Source organism: Anser cygnoides, chromosome 22, assembly GCF_040182565.1.
Source record: "Anser cygnoides isolate HZ-2024a breed goose chromosome 22, Taihu_goose_T2T_genome, whole genome shotgun sequence".
Classification (NCBI taxonomy): domain Eukaryota; kingdom Metazoa; phylum Chordata; class Aves; order Anseriformes; family Anatidae; genus Anser; species Anser cygnoides.
In genome coordinates, this window is record NC_089894.1 from 4,413,780 (window position 1) to 4,438,698 (window position 24,919).

Consider the following 24,919-nt stretch of genomic DNA (forward strand, 5'->3'; position numbering starts at 1 on the left):
TCCCATGATGTGGCCCCCAGAGTTCCCAGGACCCCTGATTGTGACAATCCTCAACGGTTGCTCCTGCTGGAGGAGGGAGAAACCCCAGGGGGCATTTTGGGCACAGTCAGACCAGAACATTTCTCGTCACTGAATCTCCCCTTGTTCCCCCAGCAGAGTCATTTCCGGCAGCTCTGTTCTCTCGGGGCTGGGAGGTGCTTTTCTGACTCTCTCTCCCTCAGCAAACAGGAGGGTCGGTCTCAGCATGCACCGCGGGTATCTCGTCCTCACTGCCTTCCTGGGGCAACTGCTGGGTAAGTGCTGGCTTTTAATCAAGACATAAACCTTCTTTCCCCAGGAAGCCCTCATCAGCCTTACCACGTTTATGTGGGGACCAACTCTTGAATCACAGGGAAAATGTTGGTAAATTTTGGCTCCCGTTTCTGCTTCTTGGACCGGTTCCTTCTAGATGCTGTTATTCTTCAAAATGAGAAGAAAATGCAGAGAGGATAGACCTGAGGCGCGTCTCCTGTTTTTCTTGTACTTTCTGTCCTTTTATTTCTGTCTATCTCTTCTGGTCCACCTACTGTCACCAGAGAAGATTTCATCAGTCTCTGCAGTCCCTCATTTCTCCCTTTCTTGTAGAAACAGCTGGATTGTGTCCAAGTGGATACAGGGACAGTAAAGCTCTCCTCCCATGGACATTACCAGGGTGTCCAGTCTGTCTTCTGCTTGATGTGTTCCTGCCATGGTCTCCAATGTCCTCCTGCTTGTCAGCACAGCCAGGCCTCCCTCTTGCCACAACTCACCTCAGCTTTGTTTGTACTGTTGAGCCTTGGAGCACCCTGAGATGACAGGGATGAGGAAGCAGGTTGAACCTTTTCCCAGTAGCTGCATGGGCGCCTCAACCTGCTGGAGGATGCTGGATCCAGCACACAAAGCCAGGCATGACAGGCTGTGCCCTGGTCCTCTGGGCAGAAGGAGAGCAGGCAGGAGGAGCAGGTACACAGCACAGCTCTCCTCAGGGTCCGCTCTGGCCAGGGAGCTCTGAGCTCTGCCCCCAAAACACCCTGCTGTGCCCAGGCCTCAGGACCCTTCAGCCCAGTAAAGGACAGGGAGACTTATCTCCCACAGGTCTCAATTCACTCCTGTTTGGCTGCCTGGAGATTTCCCCACAGAGCTGCTGACCTTCTCTTTCTTCCAGGAACCATGGGGCAGGTGTCCGTCACCCAGCAAGAAGGACAAGTCACCGTGGAGCAGGGAAACACCTTCCAGACAAATTGCACATACCAGAGCTCCAACTTTCAGACCTTATTGTGGTACCAGCAGAAGAAGGGAAAAGCCCCTCAGCTGATTTCCTATCAAGCAGGAAAGGGCACCAAGCAGAAAGACCGTTTCACCACGGAGCTGAACACTGATGGGAAATACAGTGTTCTGCGGCTGAAGGGAGTTGAGCTCTCTGACAGCGCCTTGTACCTCTGTGCTGTGAGTGACACCCTGGTGCAGGGAGCTGCCCTGGCTGAGCAACAACCCCGGATGGGGAGGGGATGTGTCTGTGCAAGGCAGAGCTCTGGGATGGGGCCCTCAGCTCTCCCCTGGCTGCGCTGCTTCCCCTGTTCACTCCAAGAGCTGACAGCCATATTCTCTTTCTCAAACGGGCTGGTGTCTGTGGCTGTGCAGAGAGGGCTGACCCCGACTGGCTGACCTGGACCGCAGGGCTCTACTTTCCTCTCTTCCCGGTCTGACAGAATAGGGCAGAGCCTGCTGGGAGATAAGACTCCCCTAGGGGCTGGCTCTGAGCCCCTCAGCCCCAGGGTGAGTAAATTCCTGCCAGCCCATGATAAAGCAGCTTGCTTGGAGCCCTGGCCAGCCCAGCCCAGAGACCCCTAGAAGCAGTTCTGACAGAGATTTGCAGGGTTCTTCTCTCTCTTCAGTGAGTCAGTCAATAAATTGGATTTGCATCCCAGCCACCAGGTTTTCTCCAGACCTTCAGCCAGTTCATGTCCAAAGCCTGTGCCTAAGGGACAGAACAAATAGAGCAGCCCTTAGTGCCAAAGGCCCAAGAGCTCTCCATGTTCATCACAGTAAGCAATCAGAGCAAGAGATAAATGAAGACCTACAGCCCACTGAGTTCGTTGATGTCTCCTCAGGGGAGCTGGAGGCATGTGTGATCATCCTCAGCCCCTGCACAGGGAGCAGTGTCATAATGACCAGCTCCTGCGGCAGTGGGGGATTGCATGTCTGGGACAAGCTGGGTGTCCTGTAGGCTGCAAATGCCGAGACCAGGCAGGAGAAACGAGGCTGTGCTGGTGAAGCTTCCTCTGTCTCACAAAGCATGCTGAATGTGGTGTTTTGATGTCCTCAGACTTGAGGAAACTCTTTTGTCTGTTTGCAAGAGCAAGAAGCAAAGCAAGCCAGAGAAAGAAAAGCTTGGCCTAGGCAGCTCCCAGCAGGGGGCAGCCATGGGCCCTCTTTCCTCTGTGCTCTCGGGGAAGGCAGCACCAGCCTCAGCCTTGTCTCAGCAGGGGTCTGATCTACCCCCGGGATCATTGCCCCAAGGATTCTCTGGAGACATTGAACACCTCTGCAGGAACAATGCCTTCCCTCCTGTTCTTGCCTGGAAACATGGCTGGAGCTGATCAAACAGCTGTTAAATTCCAGGATGAGAATCGGAATGATGCAATTAATATTGGAAAAAAAATGTTCCATTAAGGAAAACATTTAAAACTTCTTTCTCATCATCTTCTTCTGAGCATTCCGTGGCCCTGTTCAGAAAAAGCTGAACTGGGAAATGTAGAGAATAAAAATACTTCTAAAATTTCATTTATGTTTTGTTTCTTTTGCAACATTCTGAAGCTTAATTTCTCTTCACTTTGATTGAAAAAAAAAAATCACTGGGTTGACACTGATGATAGTGTATAGCAGTATTTCTGTTGTCTGGCTGGAACTTTTATGAGTTGGGAGCTTATTTTACGCAGAAAATTATTGAATGTAATACTGCACTGTGGGACACAAAGAAATCTTTCAATAGGAATTAAAAAAATAATAATATTTCTTTTCAAAGATGAAATAAAAAATAAAATTCTGAATTCATTCCTCTGAGCTTAACAGACCATCCCGGCTGGCACATCATCCTCTTTGTCATTACCTTCTCCTCATCTCTCTGAAGGCTATGGGGAATGGCCCCCCTTTGTCACTGTGGGGAGTGACCAGCCCCCCAGTATCCCAATGCACTTTTTCCTCAGCCTTCTCACCTTCTTGGAGAACTTGTACTCCACCACCATTGCTCCCCAAACACTGGAGAATTTCCATGTCATCAGGTGAACCATTTGTGTTTCCAGCTGCCTGCCATAGACATTTTTTCCCCTTCTCCAGGGTATCACTGAGTTTCTCATCTTCACAATGTTGCTCTCCGATTGCCACGCACGAGGCATTGCATTACACCTCAGTCATGAGAAAGAAACTCTGCTTCCTGCTCTCCTTCGGAGCATGGGTACGGAGGGGGTACCAGGAACACCATTGTCCGTTTCTGCTCTGATGCTGGGCCTCTTCTGAGCCTGGCCTGTGGGGCTATAATGCTGAGCAAGATCCTTGACTGTATCCAAACACGTTCCCTTTTCCCTTGTCTTTCACTCACCACAAGACATTTCCTGCTTGTGCCTCCCACCCCATCACAGTTCCCATTCTCTGAGGACGTTTCTGTCAATATATATATTCTTTACCAAGCAGTGAATGGCAAGTGAGTTAAGGCACTCAAAAAGGCTCCCCATGGAAGTGGTCACAGCAACAAGCCTGCCTGGAGTCAAGAAGAATTCAGACAACACTCTCAGACCTGTTGTTTCATTTGCAGGTAATCCTGCGTGAAGCTAGAGGAGATGGACTTGATGATCCTTGTTTGTCTGTTCTAACTTAGGATATCCTAGAGTTCTGTTATTCTATGGTTTTCAGGGACAACGAGATGCTATGTGGACAACGTCTTTTTAAAATGTTGTTCTTGTTCTCCTCAGGTAACTTATGCTGCAGGCTGGGAATAGGAAAGATGGAATCAACAAGTTGACCTGTTCTCTAGAAGGATTTTGTCATTTCCAAGACAAAAGTGAATCTCCAAATTGTGAGTGTGCTCCTCCGTCTCAGACTTCAGTGTTAGCCAGGAGACAATTCTGGCTCAGGAGCACCTATTGATTATTGCTCTAACCCAGGCAATAGATGTGTTATGTGTAGAAGGTCTCGGTCCCCGGGTGAGAGCTGGGGCTGGGGCGCAGGCTAAGGCCAGACCCCAGAGAGGCCTGGCTAAAGGCTCCATCCAGTGATGGATCTGGCCATCTCGGAGGCTGGCCAGGCCAGGCTGAAAAGATTAGGCGAGGCCAGGCACAGGCACACATGCAGCAGAGCTGGGGCAGGGCTATGCTAGGCCTGAGCTTGTGCAGAGACCCCGGGTGAGGGGTCAGGCCAGAGCTGGGAGCTGTTGTTGTCATGGGCTTTGGTGGTCTTGGTTCTGATGCTTGTTGCCCTTGTGCTGCCACTTGAGCCAGCACTGACTCCCAGAGAACCTGGCCTGTGGAGAGGTCCCCCCACCCTCACACCATGGAGCAATAGCCCCATCCTCCATCTTGGTCCCGTGGCACTGGCAGCATGTACAGTCTGTGTGAAAGCAAAGTACCCCCACACCACAGGGCCCCGAGGTGTGTGCAGATGTGGGAAGGCCCTGGCCTGGTTTTGGGGAGCAGCGGTGCTGCCTGGAGCACAAGGGCCACTTCATCCTCACGGCTCTGGGAATGACAGAGGAGCTTGATGCCTGAGACAAGATCCCCCAGTGTGTGCCCTGTGGTTGGGCCAGTGCATGCCCTGTGCCGTTCAGGGCCCATACACAGATTCTGCTGAGTGCACACTCAGGTCCCATTCTCACTGCTATGTCTCAGCGGAGACTGTGGGATATCTGCACCCACAGAATGTCTTTTCTGGAGCATAGAGGGGCTGTGCCACCTATGGGGCCTCTGAGTTCCAGGGCCTGATGAAAGTTGACCCAAGCTTGGGGAAAAGAAAGTAAGACAGAGCAGCCATGAGTGGCATGTTTGGGCATCAGTCCCTGTCCTGAGCCTGCTTTCATGAAAATGGAGTTGGGTTCACAGGGACTGGGGGCTCCAGTGTGTGGCCTGATGTGACTGGTAGCAGTACGAACTTGTGGATCCCCTCAGCCCTGCACATCTTGGCAACAGCTGGGCCATGCCAGATGCTGTGCTGAAAGGTGATAGGGATGCACAGGGAAGCTCTACCTGCTCTCCATGCCCAGACACGATGCCCATGATCAGGTGGTGGAGGAAGGTGAAAGTGGAGTAGAGATAGAGGGCAATCCCCAAGACAATTAACGATTCCCAGTTTCTGCAGTCCTTTGGGATCATCTTTGTCTGAGCCTCCATTCCCAGCACAGCTCCACCCAAAGCAAGAGGAACACTCTTCCCCAAGAGCTGGGGCCTCCAATGTCAACAGCACTTGTCTAGGCGGAGACGTCACAAGTCAAGGACTGGTGTCCATTGGCTGTGGAAGAAGAAGGGATGTCTTCCTCAGCTTCAACAGACAGTGCCTGAAAGATGAATTGCTGCAGTATGTCCTGCATTCCAGTGCCTAGAGGCATGAGGCAGTGCCCCCAGCCTATTCCCACTAAGGAACGGTTTTCTCCCTTGGCCATCTGTATTCAGAGGAAAAGACCACACAGGGACACACTCAGGGTTGCTGCAAATGTTTATCAAGTCTCAGGAGGGAAATGAGGTGACTCCAAGAGGAGGCCCCGAGATCGTAGCACAGCAGGAGCAGACAAAAATCTGTTCGGCTTTTCCAATGGCAGACTTGCAACAGAGCATCAATCTACCTGGCCCACAAGGGGAGAGGGTCTAGCAGGTCACTCCAGGCTGGTTTGTGGGGGCCTCACGGAAAGGAGAGGGCAAGAAAGAAAAGAAAGAAAAAGAGTGTGTGGAAAACAGGAAAGGTATAAATAGGCCATGTTGTCATAGAATCCAGGCTGGCCCCTTCCTGTCTGTCTTTACAGGACAAACCAGAGATGGTCAGGTCCTCCTAAAACAACGGCACAAAGTCTGTTCTTCCGTCCATTTTTGTCCAGCAGCATGTTCTGAGTTCCTGGGGTCCTGGTCTGGGGCACTGTCTGGCATCTTTAGCAGGGGCGGCACCTGCTGCCACAGTAGCGGCTGGTAATACAGGAGAGGTCACAGCAGCCAGAGTTGATGGGGACTCCGTCACAGCTGAGGATGCTGCCAACGGCAGCAGAGGTAGAGGATCCCACAACGGTGTTCTGCGGGAAGGAGCTGAGGATGGGGCCGGGCAGGGTCACCACCACGGGAGAGGGCTCAATGACGATGGTGGAGTTCTGGCACTGCCTGACGCAGGGCTCGTTGCAGCTGCTGGCCAGCGGGGTCGGGCCGCAGGGCTGGCACGGCCGGCACTGGTCGTAGCAGGACATGTCTGGGGTCAGGAGGTGCACCTGGGAGAGAGGGCAGGGAGGAAGCAGAACATGGGCATGCATGAGGAAAAGCATGTCACCACACCCTGAGGGAGCCAAGGCACAGGCAGTGCTGTGAGCTGGAGGCTGTGCAGGGATGTGCCAGGGCTTCTTGGCCTCACCCTGCCAGAGCCCAAAAAGAACCACCAGAGCCTGGCTACACTCTAGGCTCCAGCCCAGGAGCCATCATACTAAAGGCCCAGTCTTCCTCCGTGACAAACCTTCTACCCCTTGACTCTCCCACAACCAGCAGCCCCAAGATTTGGCGTGGAACACAGCTGATAGCAGCTGAAAGGTCCATGTAGTTGAGATCGGCTTTTGGAGAGTGAGGGGGACAAGAAGGGGCTTCACACTCACCTTGTTCCCAAGGAGAAGAAGGCCAGAGAAGTGTATGAGAGAGCACAGACCTGGGCTGGCTTTTATAGTGCGCCTTAGCTGCCCCATGTCCAGAGGCATCCCTTGAAGCAGGGAGTGTTTTCTGACAAGCTACTCGTGCATGCAAAACATCCCACCTAATGATACGGGCTGTGTGTTGCCTTCCTGTGATGCTGCTTTTCATTTCCTGCTTTATGCCCTTCTTTGGGAAGGCAACTTCTGAGTGGCAGGTAGGGAGGCCCAAGTATTTCCAGGCAACACACATCAGTGTGGGCAGAAGACTCAGCTCACGTGCTGGAAGAGTCCAGGAAAGGCAAATGAGGTCAGTGTGGGTGACTCCCTAGGGGCTCTTTGGGGCCCTTTTGCCTACAGGTGACCCAGCTCCTGCCTGTGACCCTACCCCTCCTGACACTGCCCTCAGGGAAAACCTGATGGCCTGTTTTGCCTCCTCCTGCTCTGACCCAGGGGTATCTGTATGGGGCGAGAGGTTGTGCAAGGCCCTTTCTGGATCCCAAAAGAAAGGCCCAACAGGACCTTGTCTGTTTTAGTTAGAAGGAATAAGAACATGAATGTAGACAGAAAGTAAACCTTTCATGTGCAGGTGACCCTGCCTTCTACCAGCATTTGACAGAGCCGGCTGGGTTTTCCCAAGACACACAGTGCAGATCCTGTCCATAGAGAATTCATTCTTCACTCCCATAACTTCATGCCTTTCATTTATTATTTTAAAAAAATAAATAAAATCATACACCTCCCCCTTACATGATGCAAGCTTATTTCTGTCATGACACCCACCAGTGATCAGTAGGGGCACTCCAGCACTTTCCCTTACCACTGCTACTCAGGCTAACAAATGGGATTCTCAGGCCTTAAGTGCAAGGCCCAAGAAAGCTGACGTTCTCTTGTCAAGAGCCCTGGCTCCAGTGCCTTCTACAAGGCTCCCAGTCCACCTCCCCTCTCTACCACATCAAACCATGTACTTTGCCCAAATGCTGTCCAGAATCTTTGCTGCACACTGTGTCACGTTCATGCACAGGTTCCTCTCTTGTGGGCACTTGCCTGTACTGGGGCTGCCTGGGACAGAGATAACATTCCCCACAGCAGCCCCTAGAATGCTGTGCTCTGCGCTTGGAGCTAGAACAGCATTGCCATCACACCAGTGTTGGGGATATAGTGGAGCAGTGCTGGCACAGCATCAGGACTCTCTCCAAGCCCCCCAAAGCCAGGAGGTAGGGGGTGGGCAAGAGGTGGGGAGGGGACATCACCAGGGCAGCTGACCTAAACCAACCAAAGGGATATTCCATACACAAACACGCAGCAGTGAAGATGTGAAAGGGGAAGGAAAACCAGGGGTGGGCATATTCAGTCTGTGCTTCCAAAGACATGGACAAACATTACTTGTTGATGGGAAGTGGAGAATAATTTTTTCTCAATTTGTTCCAAATGGCCTTTGCTCATTGTTTTTTTTTTTTTTTTTTCCTTTAATTATGTCATCCCTATCTCAACTTTTAAGCCCTTTAGCTTAAATCACATTCTCTCCCCACATCTTCCTTTCAGCACGGGGTGTGAGAGAGCTGTGTGGTGGAGTTTAGTTGGCCATCAGTGTGAAACTACAACAGCCTGTGTGCTGGACTTGTGCAAGTGTCTGTGGGTGCAGTTTTGCATGATTCCACGCAGGTGTGCAAGAGCAGGTGTGTGTTTGTGAGAACTGTGTGGCCCCCCTCACAAGAAAATGGGCTGGTCACCTCAGGGCATTCTCCACTGCTCTGTCCATGAGCTCCAGAGAGCAGCCAGGGCAAGAAGGAGCCTGAGAACAGCTGAACAATCACAGAACAAACCCAGCCCAGAAGTGCCCACAGCACACATGATGAAATGCGGCCTTCTGTATCTGTAGCCCACTGCCTCCCGACCCTAGGAAGTTCACTGCCAATTTCAGTCCCCAACAAGGATGGGCCCACAAAAGTTTGGATCCTTATTTTAATTCTGTAACACAAGATTCAGAGTGTAAGAGCATGGTGGCAGTCACCCCTCCTTGCCTCTCCAGGCCAGGACACAGCTGCAAGCCCCATGGCTAGAGAGTTCAAAAGGATGGTGTTAGCTTTATGTACAGGGAGACAGGCTGAGAAATCCTGTCCTCTTCGAGCAGGCCCAGCCCTACTTAGATCTGCTGCCGGTGCGCTGTCAGTGGTGTCTGGGGTAGGACAGGGGTCCCGCATGGGGAAACCAATGCCACACATACTTCTGTGACTCATGGGCCTGGAGCTGAGTCATGCAGGGGCTGAAACCTTGGGCAGAAGTGGCATTGAACCAGAGGAACATGGGTCCTATTTACCCTGAAGGCGGTCAAGGCCTGGAGCAGATTGCCAAAGAGATGCTATGGGAGCTCCGTCCTTGGAAGAGTTCAGACTTTGCCTGGACTTGATCCTGAGCAACCTGATCTGATGAGACCCGCTCTGAACACAGGGTTGGACTACGTGCGTGCTGGAGGTGCAGCCTGTGATCCTCTGGGAGGGTTTCTCAGATGACCTCTCATTCGGACTGCTCAGGAAGCCTGGGGCAACATGCACAGTCACCACATCTCAGCCTTGGAGGGATGCTGTTGACAAATCACTGTTTCTATTAATTCCCACTGTGACCCTTGATCACATACCGATATCATTCATGACATCAAAAGGGGGTGGAGGGAACAGCACTCATGCACACTGCTGCTCATGTAAAAAGATGCATGAACTCATGGGTGCACTCACAGACACTCCGGGATGCATACTGAAGTATATTTGGGCGCACACAGACAGGTACGTGTTCACACAGCAAAGAAAGCAAATGCTGCTCTCCTGAACTCCAGGGTTCTGATATTACTTTCTCCTGTCTCTGAAGGAACATCCTGGCTTGCTGAGACCCTGCTGTGTTTTTCCTCAGAAGATATCGAGTGGTGGAAGACCATGAGTCCTGAGCAGCAACTCCATCTCCTCCTTCCTCCTGCCCCTGGTATCTTCCCACAGGGGTGAGGGGAAGGTCTACAGAGTGGTTTCTTTTGTTGCTGCTGGGTTTGGCTGAGAGCTGAGAGCTACTGCTCTTCATTCTGGACTCAGCCATCTACCTCTTGATCCAGACTGGGAATACACTCGCGATGGTGGAGCCCAACCAGCCCTTGCACCCTTCCATGTAGTTTATCTTTGGAAACCTCCCATTCACTGACATATGCCATGTCTTGGTCAGGATGCCTCTTACGCTTTTAGATGCCTTCTCTGCAGATAGGACAATTTACTTTTCCAGCTGTGTGCTCTGGCTCCTCTGCCTCCACTAGTGGGCCTAAACTGGGATGTCCTCTTCTCACTCATGGCCTATGACCAAGCTGTGTGCATCTGCCACCCACTGCAGTACTCCAGTCTGGTGGGAGGCCTGTGGTCTGAGCTCCTGCTCCCTTCCTTGGCACAAGTGGCGCTCACCCTTCGTTTGCCCTGCTCTGGCCCTACACAATCACAGCTTCTTCTGGGATTCGCTATCTCTCATGCAGCTGGCTTCTGCAGAGAGCTTCTGGACTGCTGAGCTGCTTGACTACAACAGCACCACCAGTTTTCCTGTCCTCCTTGAGCTCCTGCAGGGTGCTCCTGGTCTCCCTCTGAATGTAGACATGTGAGGAGACACAAGACACTGTCTGCTCAGTCTCACTTGGCTGCACTTGTATCATGCCGGGGGCTACATTCCCTCCTCTAAACCCAATCCATTGCCAATGTCTCCCTCAACAAAGTAGTGTCCATCTTCTCCAGGGCTGTGATGCCCTGCTCCATGCACCAAGTCTCCCACTCCCTTCCCCTCCCCTCTCCTCTCCCGTGCCGAAGGAGCTGCCTCAGCCTTTCCCCGCACTCGCCTCCGCGTCCCGGGCTGGGCTGCAGGACGGGCAGAGCCCCGCTGGCAGCAGCCCAAGCCCTGCCCGCCCCCAGGCGCCCAGCACTCGCAGCCCGGGCCAGCCCCCGAGCGGCCCCGGGGCGGAGCTGGCGGCGCCGGGCGGCGGCGGCGGGGAGGAGGCGCCGCGGGCGGAGCAGAGCCGGGGCTGGCGGGGGCAGCGCGGCGCGGGCGGCGGAGCGGCGGGATGCGGCAGGGCCGGGCCGCAGGGCTGGCGGGGCTGGCCGCGGTGCTCCTGGGTGCGCGGGGCTGCCGGCGGCGGGGACGGGACGGGGGCTGCGGGGGGCCGGGGCTGCCCTCGCTGCTGGCCCGCCGGCTTCTCACGGACCTTGCTCCCCTCTGTCCTCCCTCTGCAGCCGTCCCGTCTGCCTCCAGCGAGCTCAGCCGGCCGTTCCCTCGCACCTTGCCTTGCTCCCTGCCTTCCTCCTCTCCTTTCGGCACACCCCCACTCATTCCTGCCTGCTTCCCTTCTCCTCCTGGCTCGGCTCGGACCCTCCTTCCAAACAGCCCTGCTCCGACCTGGTCCCCAAATAACCATTCCCGGAGAAATGCCTTTGTGTGCTTTCTTCTGAGAAAATGCCCCCATCAGCTGTCAACCGTTTTCGTCTTCCCTCCCCCCACATGACAATTTCAGTAGTAGAAAAGCCCTTTCATGAGTTTTCTCCTCCTTTTCTTCTTGGCAGTGGCTACAGGCAGAGCCCAGGTGCAGCAGGAGCCGTGGGCAGAGACCAGGGATGGCACCGGCATCAACATCACCTGCTCACACCCCAACATCCAAACCAGCGACTTCATCCAGTGGTACCATCAGCTCCCGGGCCGAGGCCCCGCATTCCTCGTGAGCAGTCGCAAAGACTCCAGACCAGTGTCAGACCCGGAGGGGTGGCTGTGGGTGGCAGCAGACCGCCGGTCCAGCGCCCTGTGGCTCGCCCAGCCCCGGCTTCGGGACGCGGCGGTGTATTACTGCGCCCTGAGAGCCACGGGGAGAGGAGCCGGGGCTGCGGCCGGGCAGGAACCGTGGCGGGCGGGGCCGGGCGTGTGTGGCGGGGGCGAGGCAGGGGCACAGCCCCCAGGGGGCGCTGCCGCTCCGCCCGCCGGGACCACCTCGCCCCGCAGCCCCGGGGGTTCCCCCGCCAGCCCGGCCCCTCCAAGGCACTCCAGTTCTGCTGAAAGGGTCTGGAGCCTGGGTGTAGCTGAACGGAGATGGCACCAGCCTGGCAGAGATGTGTCCAGGGAAGAGGCACCGAAACACAGCTCCTTTCTCCTGAGTCCTCCTTTTCCTCACGCTGCAACAATCACCCTCTGGTACTGCCAACTTCAGGCCCCAGCAAGGACCGTATCAGGACAGTTTGGGTCCTTGGTTTAATTCAGGGTAACAATGTTTGGAGTGCCTCAGCGTGGCTGTCCATCGACCACTTTGGGATGTATAGGAGAAGCAGACTGCTGTGAGGCTCCTGATAGTGCCTGTCAGTGAGGGATTTCCACCCCTGGACACTGCCAGGTCCTCCTGGGAGTCAGTGCCGGAGCCAGGCCCATCTCCTCACACCTGTCTATAAAGGCCTGCCAGCATTGTCTCAGAAATGCATCGCAGAGGGGACAGATTCCCATCCAGCCCACGTCAGGCTGGTTCTCCTGAAGGCAAAGGGGCAGCTCCACATGAGGGATTTCACAGCAAAGGGGACTGCTCAGCTTAGTGGGTGTCTCATCCAAGCTAAGCTGCCTCATGCAAACACAGAAGCAGATCCCACCCACAGTTTTATCCATTTGCCAACGACACACACCAAGAACTTCACCCAAGGTTGATATACTGTCTCCTGGGGCATTGAAGGTAGGCAATAAACAGTAGGGCAATTAAGAAACCAATGTCTCCAGGAACTACCAGTCCTGTATTGAGTTGCAACACAGGCCAAGCCCTTCCAGGGCAACGGGCCATCCCAACAAACCAGAAATGTTTGTCAGAGCTCTGCCTGGGTCTCTTTCCTGTGGTCTACCCCACACCTTAGCCCTGGCAGTGCCATTCCTTCACCTGGGCTAAACTGGTTACGTTCTCTTGCAGCTGTGGCTGATTCCATTCCTCTGACACCAGGAAAGACAAAGGGTCTACCCCAGCACACCTTTGGCTCTTCTCTCTTGCCTGCATGATTGATTCCTTCTGGACATGACAAGGCTGTACCAAGCAGGGCCATACGTGGATCTCTAAGGAAACAGCTCTGTAATCGAGCAGGGACAGCGTGCCCTGCTGATGGGAGCTGTTACAGAGGTAACCAGGCTCTAATGAGAAGCTGCAGACATCAGGGGGCTGCAAAGCACTGACAGGAAAAATGTCTGCCAGCAGTCGAACTGGGCCTGGAAACAATGGGCATCCTTGAAGTGCAGCTGGGCACCAGAGCGCTGCAAACATCCTGAAGATAGCCTCTACATAACGGAAAGAAGAAAGAGAGAAACAACCTCTTGCTTGAGCAGGAGCAAACCAAACGGTCAGGAAAAGTGGAAAGGAGTGTGAGGAAGTCCCTGTGAGTGCAGGTCCTGGGCCTGAGGAAAGCTGCTGCATTCCTGGGGTCAAGTGGGCAGCACAGAGCAGCGTGGGGGCATGCAAACTGCTTGCTGTCTTTGCACTGACCCAGCCCATGGGGGTGCAGGGTCCTCAGGGACTGGAGATTGCCGTGTATGGTCCATTACGGCTAACACCAATGCTGACTTGTGAAGGGTGTCAGCCCTGCATGTGTGCCACCACCTGGGCCCTGCCAAGTGCTGTGCTGGGGGCAGTTGGGCCTCATGGGACACATGTTCCTGCCACACATGCCCATGTGTGCTGGCCATAGCCCCGAGGTGGGGCAAAAGAGGGGAGATGAAGGTGGAGTAGAAGCGGTGGGGCATCCCTGCACTTATTCCACCCATTCCCCACATCTGTCATCCATCTTCTGTCCCCACCTGCTTACCCAGCACAGCACTGTCCTGAGCAAGAGGAAGCCCGTTCCTAAGAGCCTGCAGGGTGCCCAGCCTCCACAGCCTCCCACAGACTCATAGCTTTTCCCGTGAGGACAGCAGAGGTTGTGCTCTCTGTTTGCAGGTCAGGGGGAGCTGTGGGCAGAGACGCTGCAAGGCAAGGATAGATTGCCCCTTGCTCTGTGAAAGCCAGGGATGTCTTCTGCAGCTGCAAGGGGCAGTGCCCAAGAGAGGACCCTCTGCAGCGTGTCGCAACCTCCCATTCTTCTGGGAGTGGGGAAGAGGCTCCTTAAACACCCATCTTGTACCCAGCAAGGGCAAAACCATTCTCCCTGGGCAGCTCAGGAGGGCATACATGGAGGAAAAATACCATCTACAGCCAAGGCTGGGATGCAGAAATCTTTAATGAGTGTACAGAGGAAAAGCAGGTCACTCTGAGCAGAGGCCCCTCAGTGCAGGGATCACCAGGGCCTAGTGAGAGACAGCGTCCCTTGCCCATGGCGCAGATCATGCAGGGCATGTGTCTGCTGTTACCGCAGTGGGAGGGCTGGATCTGAGGAGCCTCACAGCCCATGGGAGCAGAAGAACACAAAGAAAAGGGAGAGAGAGTAGTAGGTGGAGGGATGGAAAGGAGAGACATGGGCCATGTTTTGAGAAATCTCGGGGTAGCCTCTGGTCTGGCTCCTGCCAATGTTGCCTCCTCTGGTGAGGAAGGTCAGTCATTCTGCAAGCAATGGCCTGAAGATTCCTCCTTCTATTGTCCAGCACCATGGTCGTGCTGGAACCCCAGGGCCATGGCCAGTGGCTTTAGCAGGGCAGGCACCTTCTGCCACAGTAGCGGCTGGAAATGCCCGAGAGGTCACAGCAGCCAGAGGTGATGGGGACTCCGTCACAGCTGAGGATGCTGCCAACGGCAGCAGAGGTGGAGGATCCCACAACGGTGTTCTGCGGGAAGGAGCTGAGGATGGGTCCGGGCAGGGTCACCACCACAGGAGAGGGCTCAATGACGACGGTGGACTTCTGGCACTGCCTGACGCAGGGCTCATTGCAGCTGCTGGCCAGTGGGGTCGGGCCACAGGGCCGGCATGGCAGGCACTGGTTGTAGCAGGACATGTCTTGGGGCTGGAGATGCACCTGGGAGAGAGGGCAGAGAGGAAGCAGAGCGCGTGGGTAGGTGAGGAGCAGCCCTGTTACCCAAAACAAAGGAGCCAAGACAACTGCTGAGGGTGGATGGGAGGCTGTGCCGGGAGGCTCATGGTCTTCATCGCTTTGTCCTGACAGGGCCCTTCAAAGAGCAGCCTGAACCAATGAGACAATCCCGTAGCGCGTAATCCAAAAAGCTGCCTCAGCACCATGTCCCAGCCTCTCTCTACACAGAATGTCTCCCTCCACCCCTCTCCCATGGCAAAGAACTCCAAGGCCCAGCATAGCACTGAACCACCATCAGATGTGATGTCTATTGATGCAAGATCCCTTCTAGTTCAGAAGAGGAGGAGAGAGGGCTTCAGACTCACCTGGTTCCCAAGGAGGAGGAGGCGAGAGAATTGGATGAGAGAGCAGGGAGCTGGGCTGCCTTTTATACTGGTACTTCATTGCCGCAGGCCCAGGGGCAACCTTGGCAGAGGTAACAGTTTTCTGAGAAGCTCATCTTGAATGCAAACCATTCCAACAAATGTTATGGTCTGTGTGTTGGTTTCCTGCACTGCTGCCTTTTCATTTCCAGATCTAGGCCATGGCCATTCCACAGCAATGGTTTCTTTAGAGTGCTGGGATGAAATGTCCAAGGATTTCTAGGGCAGGAATGCATCAGTGAGGGCAGAAGACTCACCGGAAGTGCTGGACGGGTCCCCTCTGATCATCTTCATGGCTCTCCTCTGGACCCACTCTAACAGGTCTATAGCTTTCTCATGCTGGGGGCCCCAAAGCTGAACACAGCACTCCAGGTGGGGTCTCAGTGAAGCAGAGCAGAGATTAGCTCTCTAATCTAATTAGAGCAGATTGAGCTCTCCTAACTTACTCATCAGACAATGTCTCTGTATTCTTTCCATGTTACCTGTCCTTGCTCCCACCCTCTATGGCCTTCTCTGTCATGTTTGAGTTTAGCCAGTTGCTCCATGTTCATCCACGCAGGTCTCCTGGCATTTTGCCTGACTCTGTCTTTGTTGGGATGCATCGCTCCTGAGCTTGGAGGAGGTGATCCTTGAATATTAACCAGCCTTCTTGGGCCCATCTCCCCTTCACAGCTTTGTATCATGGTACACTTCCAAGCAGATGTCTGAGCAGGCCAAAGTCTGCTCTCCAGAAGTCCAGGGCATCAAGTCTGTTGTGCTTCCTCCTCGCTGTGCTCAGGATCCTCAGTTCCACCTTTCCACCATAGCAGCTGGCAATGCCAGAGGCATCCAGTCCTGCTGACTGCTCTCATTAAGGCCACGAGCAGTCGGAAGGAGGGCACCCTTGGCCAGTTTGTGCATGGTCCCCAACCGGGGCACAGAGGTGGTGACAGCGTAGGTCACAAGGGGGCTTCGGAGAATGCAAGAAGGCTGGAGAAGGGGGCTGACCAGAGCCTCAGGATGGTGCAAAGGAGCAAAGAAAAGGATTTTCCTCTTGGGCAGGAAGCACCCCCAGAGTAATGCGGGGTGGGGGCTGGCTGCCGAGGAAGCAGAGCCTCAGGAAAGGGTTTTGGGTGCAGGAGGCACCCTGCCACACACGAGCCAGCAGCGCGCCCTTGCAGCAAAGGCAGCCAACGGCCTGCGGAGCTGGGGGGGTCAGGGGGTGCCCCGCAGTGCGTGGGGCCGGGCAGGTGGGGCGGGGGCGAGGCGGGGGCACAGCCACAGCCGGAGCCACGTGGGGGCGCTGCCGGTGCTTGGAAGTCCCCTTGCAGGGCCCGGAGTTAAACAGCACGGGCCCGAGGGAGCATCGGAACAGCCACGCTGGGTTTCCTCTGTTTTCTGCAGGGTCTCGTTTCAGGAGCTTGTTGTACAGGCTTTGTCCCAAGCCCAAATCCAGCACCTCTGGCGCTGAGATGACGTCCTGGCAATGCCACAAATGTCTGTGCTGGACACTGCCTCTAGTGACACCTTTTGGAACCTTGGATCTTGCCAAAGGACTGAGGCGTTGAGGAGTTTGCTGCACTAGTCAGCGCCGTTGAAGGTGTGCCCTTGGAGCAGGATTCACTCCTGTCTGTGTGTGCAGAGGTGCTGACTGCTGAGCAGAGGCCTGTGGTGGGGCGTCCTTCCCTGCCAGAGGGAGAATGAGGCTCTGCCTGGGGGGGGCTTTCTGAGCTGGCTCTGTCAATGGAGATATTTCCTTGCAGAGCCTTCCCCCTTGCCCAGGGAAGAGGTGAAGTATAACCAGACTGGCAGAGAAAGTTGGGTACCTGGGTCTGTGCCTGGTCCTACCTCCATCCACGCAGCCCCTAGGGAAGAAGAGGACAGGGACAGGGAAGAAGGGCAGCAAAAGGCATCCCTTCTCCATTGACAGTAGAGCTGGGTGCAGGCCTCTGTGTCTGGCTGGGTTCTGGATGGCAGTGGGAGGCCACTGGGGACACTTGCCCCTTGCTGGGGCTGCCCACCTGCCAGAAGGGGCAAAAAGAGGAAAGCACACAGTGGCCATGTTGGTGTCCTTTTGCCTTACCGCTGACCAAGTGAAATGTCCTAGCCTTCACAGGCCTGCAGCTGTGAGCTAATGGCACAAGTGTGAAGCTCGCGGTGCTGGAGAACCTGTGACTAGCAATGGGGAACCTGGGGCACAGCAAAGATTGGCTGGATTCCTTTCTGACTGCTTTAACCACTGGCCCATCCCTCTCTTGAGAGCCTTGCTGTGGCAGAGGTGTGCCCCAAGGAGCAGCAGGGGGAGAGCTTTGCTCTGCCCTCTGTGCTGAGGTTCAGAGGCTGCTTTGAGCTGGCAGAGGGGGAAGTGAACTCTCAAGCTTGAGCTCCTTCTTTCCGGGCACTCCGTGGGCACCCTGTGAAGGCAAGAGCGTGACATGGTCCTGCTTTTTCTGGCAGCCTTGATGGCACTGTCAGACTTTGGTGAGATGTGACTTTCAGGAGGGCAAGCTAGGGGCAAAATGGCATCCCATCATTTCTGGAGGGGGGAAATTGGAGTCCTGCCTCACTGGAAGAACTGCAGGTGTTTTCTGTAGGGAGAGCAGGGGCTGCAGACAGGTACGGGAATCAGTCTGGGAGATGTCAGGAGCAATAAGTGTGCAGGGAGGAATAAGCATCTAGACTTTTCCTTTGCAGATGCCTAGCATTCTTACATGCATTGTTGATAGGTATGTATGGACTCAAAGCCTGGCGAGGTACTGCTAAAAAGTCGGTAAGCTGACAGACTTGGGTATGGGAATTAAACAGCATCTGCAGAAAGAAGAGTGCATGTGTACTTAGCTCAGCATTTTACAGCCCGTGAAAAAGGAGATGGAGAGAGGAGACAGTGAGCAAGTTGGTGAAATGAGAGACACAGGAGAGAGAGGGGGAGAACAGACACACCTTCAAGCAGTGCTGAAATGCTGTTCTGGTTTTGCAGGTCATGCACAGGACTCTGTGCTGCAGTTTGCACAAGAAACCACCATCCAGGTGGGACACAACGCAACTCTGCACTGCAATTTCTCCACCAGCAGCTCTGCTTTCTACATCTTTTGGTATCAGCAGCGCCCGACCCAGTCTCCTCAGTTCTTGCTGCAGGTGAGCAAGTTCAAGCCTCATGTGCATTCCGGGAGGATCTCCTCTGTGCTCTCCATGGAGAACTCCCAGGTGATTCTCCACGTGCAAGATGCCAAGCTCCAGGACAGCGCTGTCTACCTGTGTGCGCTGAAACCACACTGGTGCCTGCAGCATGCAGCTTTATACAGGAAGGTGCGGGTGCTGTGAGGAGCAGCTCCCTCTCATCACAGTTTGCATGGAGCTCTGAGCTGAGCCTGCCCAGCAAGGACACGTGGGGCTTGTGGTGAGCCAGGTGTGAGTGGCAGCCCCTGCTCCTGATGCCTGGCAGTGTGGTTAGCATAACCAACAGTAAGGCAAATATCCATAATGTGGAAGGGGGCTGTTAAGGTGCACCCCTGCACCCTTGTCTCTCCCTCTCACTGGCCCCAGCATGTGGAGACACCCACCATTGTGGTGAGAAAGGGCATTAGTGTTATCACTCTAGTAATTCAACTAGTAATTTATTTGTAGTAATCTTTAGGATTTTGTAGTAATTTTTAGTATTTCTAGTAATTTCTTATGTAATAATAAATCTCTAGTTATAACCACAACCTGTGGCCAGTCCTCCTTCTGCCAAGGATCCCTAAAGAACCTGCCAGTGCTCTGTAGTGTTGGGAGACAGACCTGGGTGTAGTCAGCAGGATCCTTGTGTTAGAATAAGGAATGGTTCCCTTGATAAATGGGCCACACTGTGGAAGGGTTTTCTTGGAAATGGATGGCAAGATGCAAAGCAGGAGTGGCTAAGGTCAATACACCACAATCCAAATGCCTCAGGGAATGAATTTAATAAATGGAAGGATGCGTGTATGGTAAGGAAAGACAAAAGGAAGGAAGGAGTGTGCTGGTTGTTAGCTGCAACGTGGAAAATTGAGAAGGAATGGGCTGGAAGTTTAGAGGAAGAAAACAGAAGGTTGAAAAGGGAATTATCAGCCAAAGATACAGATGTTTTGGCTGTTGCAGAACAGTGCTTAGACGAAGTCGAGGACTTTTCAGCTTCTCACGCTACCCTCCACCAAGGAGGCTGGAGGTGCAGATGAAGGTGGGAGGAGACACAACAACACAGTTAAGTGGATTTACTGCTTCGTGCGGTAAATTTTTTTGGAGAGAGGGAGAAAAGTTCACGCTGCCTGGGGGGTATAAAAGGAACAGTTGGGGTCTGCAGGGCTTGGAGTGTCATTCCTTTGGGTGTCTGAGAGCTCCACATTTGAGGTGTGCTGAGGGAGGTATGGGGGAAGACAACACAACTAGCCAGGTGCTGCCAAGCCAGACAAGGTGTTAGGGGTGGTGATAGAGGGGGCCCAAGCATCAGGGAAGCAGACTGCCAGCGATGTGGCCGTGGGTGGGTGCCCGCTGTGGCCCATCAGTGTGAATGCACGTGACCCACTGAACCCACATCCTTTTCCCTGCTGACTCCTCACCCTTTACCCTATGGAACAGGTTGTCCTTGTCCCCTCTGGGCTTGTGACATCCCACACCACACTGGAGCCCCATTCCTCTTGCAAATGCTACGTTATCCCACCAGAACAGGACACAGCCAGAAACCCTGGGCTGCTGCGTAGCATGGTTCCTCCCTTCTTTCTGGGGATGTGGGAGAGAAATCGAGGTGTCTTCTCCTCACACAGGAAATAGGAACATCCCCATGCACCTGAGGGCCCCAGGGTAAAAAGAACAAGCTCAGTGGCAAAGACTGCCCTGTCATCAGCCATGGCCAAACAGTGCGTGTGCAGAAGAGAAGGCAGTTGTAGCTGGGGAGGTGAGGACCCCTCTGGGAGAGGAGATGAGAGCAGCCCCTTCCCCTGATGTGGCCCCCAGAGTTCCCAGGACCCCTGACTGTGACAATCCTCAACGGTTGCTCCTGCTGGAGGAGGGAGAAACCCCAGGGAGCATTTGGGGCACAGTCAGACCAGAACATTTCTCGTCACTGAATCTCCCCTTGTTCCCCCAGCAGAGTCATTTCCGGCAGCTCTGTTCTCTCGGGGCTGGGAGGTGCTTTTCTGACTCTCTCTCCCTCAGCAAACAGGAGGGTCGGTCTCAGCATGCACCACGGGTATCTCGTCCTCACTGCCTTCCTGGGGCAACTGCTGGGTAAGTGCTGGCTTTTAATCAAGACATAAATCTTCTTTCCCCAGGAAGCCCTCATCAGCCTTACCATGTTTATGTGGGGACCAACTCTTGAATCACAGAGAAAATGTTGGTAAATGTTGGCTCCCGTTTCTGCTTCTTGGACTGGTTCTTCTAGATGCTGTTATTCTTCAAAATGAGAAGAAAATGCAGAGAGGATAGACCTGAGGCGCGTCTCCTGTTTTTCTTGTACTTTCTGTCCTTTTATTTCTGTCTATCTCTTCTGGTCCACCTACTGTCACCAGAGAAGATTTCATCAGTCTCTGCAGTCCCTCATTTCTCCCTTTCTTGTAGAAACAGCTGGATTGTGTCCAAGTGGATACAGGGACATGAAAGCTCTCCTCCCATGGACATTACCAGGGTGTCCAGTCTGTCTTCTGCTTGATGTGTTCCTGCCATGGTCTCCAATGTCCTCCTGCTTGTCAGCACAGCCAGGCCTCCCTCTTGCCACAACTCACCTCAGCTTTGTTTGTACTGTTGATTCTTGGAGCACCCTGAGATGACAGGGATGAGGAAACAGGTTGAACCTTTTCCCAGTAGCTGCAGGGGCGCTTCAAGCTGCTGGAGGATGCTGGACCCAGCACACAAAGCCAGGCATGACAGGCTGTGCCCTGGTCCTCTGGGCAGAAGGAGAGCAGGCAGGAGGAGCAGGCACACAGCACAGCTCTCCTCAGGGTCCGCTCTGGCCAGGGAGCTCTGAGCTCTGCCCCCAAAACACCCTGCTGTGCCCAGGCCTCAGGACCCTTCAGCCCAGTAAAGGACAGGGAGACTTATCTCCCACAGGTCTGAATTCACTCCTGTTTGGCTGCCTGGAGATTTCCTCAAAGAGCTGCTGACCTTCTCTTTCTTCCAGGAACCACGGGGCAGGTGTCCGTCACCCAGGAAGAAGGACAAGTCACCGTGGAGCAGGGAAACACCTTCCAGACCAATTGCACATACCAGAGCTCCAACGTTCAGAGCTTATTCTGGTACCAGCAGAAGAAGGGACAATCCCCTCAGCTGATTTCCTATCAAGCAGGAAAGGGCACCAAGCAGAAAGACCGTTTCACCACGGAGCTGAACACTGATGGGAAATACAGTGTTCTGCGGCTGAAGGGAGTTGAGCTCTCTGACAGCGCCTTGTACCTCTGTGCTGTGAGTGACACCCTGGTGCAGGGAGCTGCCCTGGCTGAGCAACAACCCCGGATGGGGAGGGGATGTGTGTGTGCAAGGCAGAGCTCTGGGATGGGGCCCTCAGCTCTCCCCTGGCTGCGCTGCTTCCCCTGTTCACTCCAAGATCTGACAGCCATATTCTCTTTCTCAAACGGGCTGGTGTCTGTGGCTGAGCAGAGAGGGCTGACCCCGACTGGCTGACCTGGACCGCAGGGCTCTACTTTCCCCTCTTCCCAGTCTGACAGAATAGGACAGAGTCTGCTGGGAGATAAGACTCCCCTAGGGGCTGGCTCTCAGCCCCTCAGCCCCAAGGTGAGTAAATTCCTGCCAGCCCATGATAAAGCAGCTTGCTTCGAGCCCTGGCCAGCCCAGCCCAGAGACCCCTAGAAGCAGTTCTGACAGAGATTTGCAGGGTTCTTCTCTCTCTTCAATGAGTCAGTCAATAAATTGGATTTGCATCCCAGCCACCAGGTTTTCTCCAGACCTTCAGCCAGTTCATGTCCAAAGCCTGTGCCTAAGGGACAGAACAAATAGAGCAGCCCTTAGTGCCAAAGGCCCAAGAGCTCTCCATGTTCATCACAGTAAGCAATCAGAGCAAGAGATAAATGAAGACCTACAGCCCACTGAGTTCGTTGACGTCTCCTCAGGGGAGCTGGAGGCATGTGTGATCATCCTCAGCCCCTGCACAGGGAGCAGTGTCATAATGACCAGCTCCTGCGGCAGTGGGGGATTGCATGTCTGGGACAAGCTGGGTGTCCTGTAGGCTGAAAATGCCGAGACCAGGCAAGCTGATGAAGCTTCTTCTGTCTCACAAAGCATGTTGAATGTGGTGTTTTGATGTCCTCAGACTTGAAGAAACTCTTTTGTCTGCTTGCAAGAGCAAGAATTGAAGAAACCTGGAGAAAGAAAAGCTCGGCCGAGGCAGCTCCCAGCAGGGGGCAGCCATGGGCCCTCTTTCCTCTGTGCTCTCGCGGAAGGCAGCACCAGCCTCAGCCTTGTCTCAAATTACTACTGCTGAAATTACAACATGAAACCTCAGTCTGACATCATCCCCTTCTGAAACCTTAGAGCCATGGCAAAGGAGAACAGGACCTTTGGGGCTGAATTCATTCTTCTGAGCTTAACAGACCATCCCGGCTGGCACATCATCCTCTTTGTCATTACCTTCTCATCTCTCTGAAGGCTATGGGGAATGGCCCCCCTTTGTCACTGTGGGGAGTGACCAGCCCCTGAAAGAAGCTTTGCTTCCTGCTCACCTTAGGAGCATGGGTGCGGAGGGGGTACCAGGAACACCATTGTCCGTTTCTGCTCTGGTGCTGGGCCCCTTCTGAGCCTGGCCTGTGGGGCTATAATGCTGAGCAAGATCCTTGACTGTATCCAAACACTTTCCCTTTTCCCTTGTCTTTCACTCACCACAAGACATTTCCTGCTTGTGCCTCCCACCCCATCACAGTTCCCATTCTCTGAGGACGTTTCTGTCAATATATATATTCTTTACCAAGCAGTGAATGGCAAGTGAGTTAAGGCACTCAAAAAGGCTCCCCATGGAAGTGGTCACAGCAACAAGCCTGCCTGGAGTCAAGAAGCATTCAGACAACACTCTCAGACCTGTGGTTTCATTTGCAGGTAATCCTGCGTGAAGCTAGAGGAGATGGACTTGATGATCCTTGTTTGTCTGTTCTAACTTAGGATATCCAAGAGTTCTGTTATTCTATGGTTTTCAGAGACAACGAGATGCTATGTGGACAACGTCTTTTTAAAATGTTGTTCTTGTTCTCCTCAGGTAACTTATGCTGCAGGCTGGGAATAGGAAAGATGGAATCAACAAGTTGACCTGTTCTCTAGAAGGATTTTGTCGTTTCCAAGACAAAAGTGAATCTCCAAATTGTGAGTGTGCTCCTCCGTCTCAGACTTCAGTGTTAGCCAGGAGACAATTCTGGCTCAGGAGCACCTATTGATTATTGCTCTAACCCTGGCAATAGATGTGTTATGTGTAGAAGGTCTCGGTCCCCGGGTGAGAGCTGGGGCTGGGGCGCAGGCTAAGGCCAGACCCCAGAGAGGCCTGGCTAAAGGCTCCATCCAGTGATGGATCTGGCCATCTAGGAGGCTGGCCAGGCCAGGCTGAAAAGATTAGGCGAGGCCAGGCACAGGCACACATGCAGCAGAGCTGGGGCAGGGCTATGCTAGGCCTGAGCTTGTGCAGAGGCCCCGGGTGAGGGGTCAGTACAGAGCTGGGAGCCGTGGTTATCCTGGGCTTTGGTGGTCTTGGTTCTGATGCTTGTTGCCCTTGTGCTGCCACTTGAGCCAGCACTGACTCCCAGAGAACCTGGCCTGTGGAGAGGTCCCCCCATCCTCACACCATGGAGCAATAGCCCCATCCTCCATCTTGGTCCCGTGGCACTGGCAGCATGTACAGTCTGTGTGAAAGCAAAGTACCCCCACACCACAGGGCCCCGAGGTGTGTGCAGATGTGGGAAGGCCCTGGCCTGGTTTTGGGGAGCAGCGGTGCTGCGTGGAGCACAAGGGCCACTTCATCCTCATGGCTCTGGGAATGACAGAGGAGCGTGATGCCTGAGACAAGATCCCCCAGTGTGTGCCCTGTGCTTGGGCCAATGCATGCCCTGTGCCATTCAGGGCCCATACACAGATTCTACTGAGTGCACAATCATGTCCCATTCTCACTGCTATGTCTCAGCGGACACTGGGATATCTGCACCCACAGAATGTCTTTTCTGGAGCATAGAGGGGCTGTGCCACCTATGGGGCCTCTGAGTTCCTGGGCCTGATGAAAGCTGATCCATGCTTGGGGAAAAGAAAGCAAGACCGAGCAGCCATGAGGGCATGTTTGGGCTTCAGTCCCTGTCCTTGCCCTGCCTTCATAAAAAGAGTTGGGTTCACAGGGACTGGGGGCTCCAGTGTGTGACCTGATGTGACTGGTAGTCACATCAGGCAGTACGAACTTGTGGATCCCCTCAGCCCTACACATCTTGGCAACAGCTGGGCCATGCCAGATGCTGTGTTGAAGGGTGATGGGGATGCACAGGGAAGCTCTACCTGCTCTCCATGCCCAGACATGATGCCCATGACCAGGTGGTGGAGGAAAGGTGAAAGTGGAGTAGAGATAGAGGGTCTTCCCCAAGACAATTAACCATTCCCAGTTTCTACAATCCTTCGGGATCATCTTTGTCTGAGCCTCCATCCCCAGCACAGCTCCACCCAAAGCAAGAGG

The 24,919-nt window shown here is 54.1% G+C and overlaps 2 protein-coding genes across 2 annotated transcripts; both read right to left on the reverse strand.

The window, feature by feature from the left end:
* Window positions 1–5,700: 5,700 nt before the first annotated feature.
* Window positions 5,701–6,996, reverse strand: LOC136786811 (feather keratin Cos2-3-like). Its single transcript, XM_066981705.1, has 2 exons — window positions 6,848–6,996; window positions 5,701–6,472 (listed from the first exon to the last, which is right to left on the reverse strand). Exons 1-2 carry the CDS (start codon window positions 6,944–6,946, stop codon window positions 6,146–6,148), a joined length of 426 nt encoding a protein of 141 aa, XP_066837806.1. The 5' UTR covers window positions 6,947–6,996; the 3' UTR covers window positions 5,701–6,145.
* A 7,525-nt stretch (window positions 6,997–14,521) lies between these two features.
* On the reverse strand, window positions 14,522–14,846 carry LOC136786820 (feather keratin Cos2-3-like). The gene has a single exon (XM_066981732.1). It carries the CDS (start codon window positions 14,825–14,827, stop codon window positions 14,522–14,524), a length of 306 nt encoding a protein of 101 aa, XP_066837833.1. The 5' UTR covers window positions 14,828–14,846.
* Window positions 14,847–24,919: the final 10,073 nt, after the last annotated feature.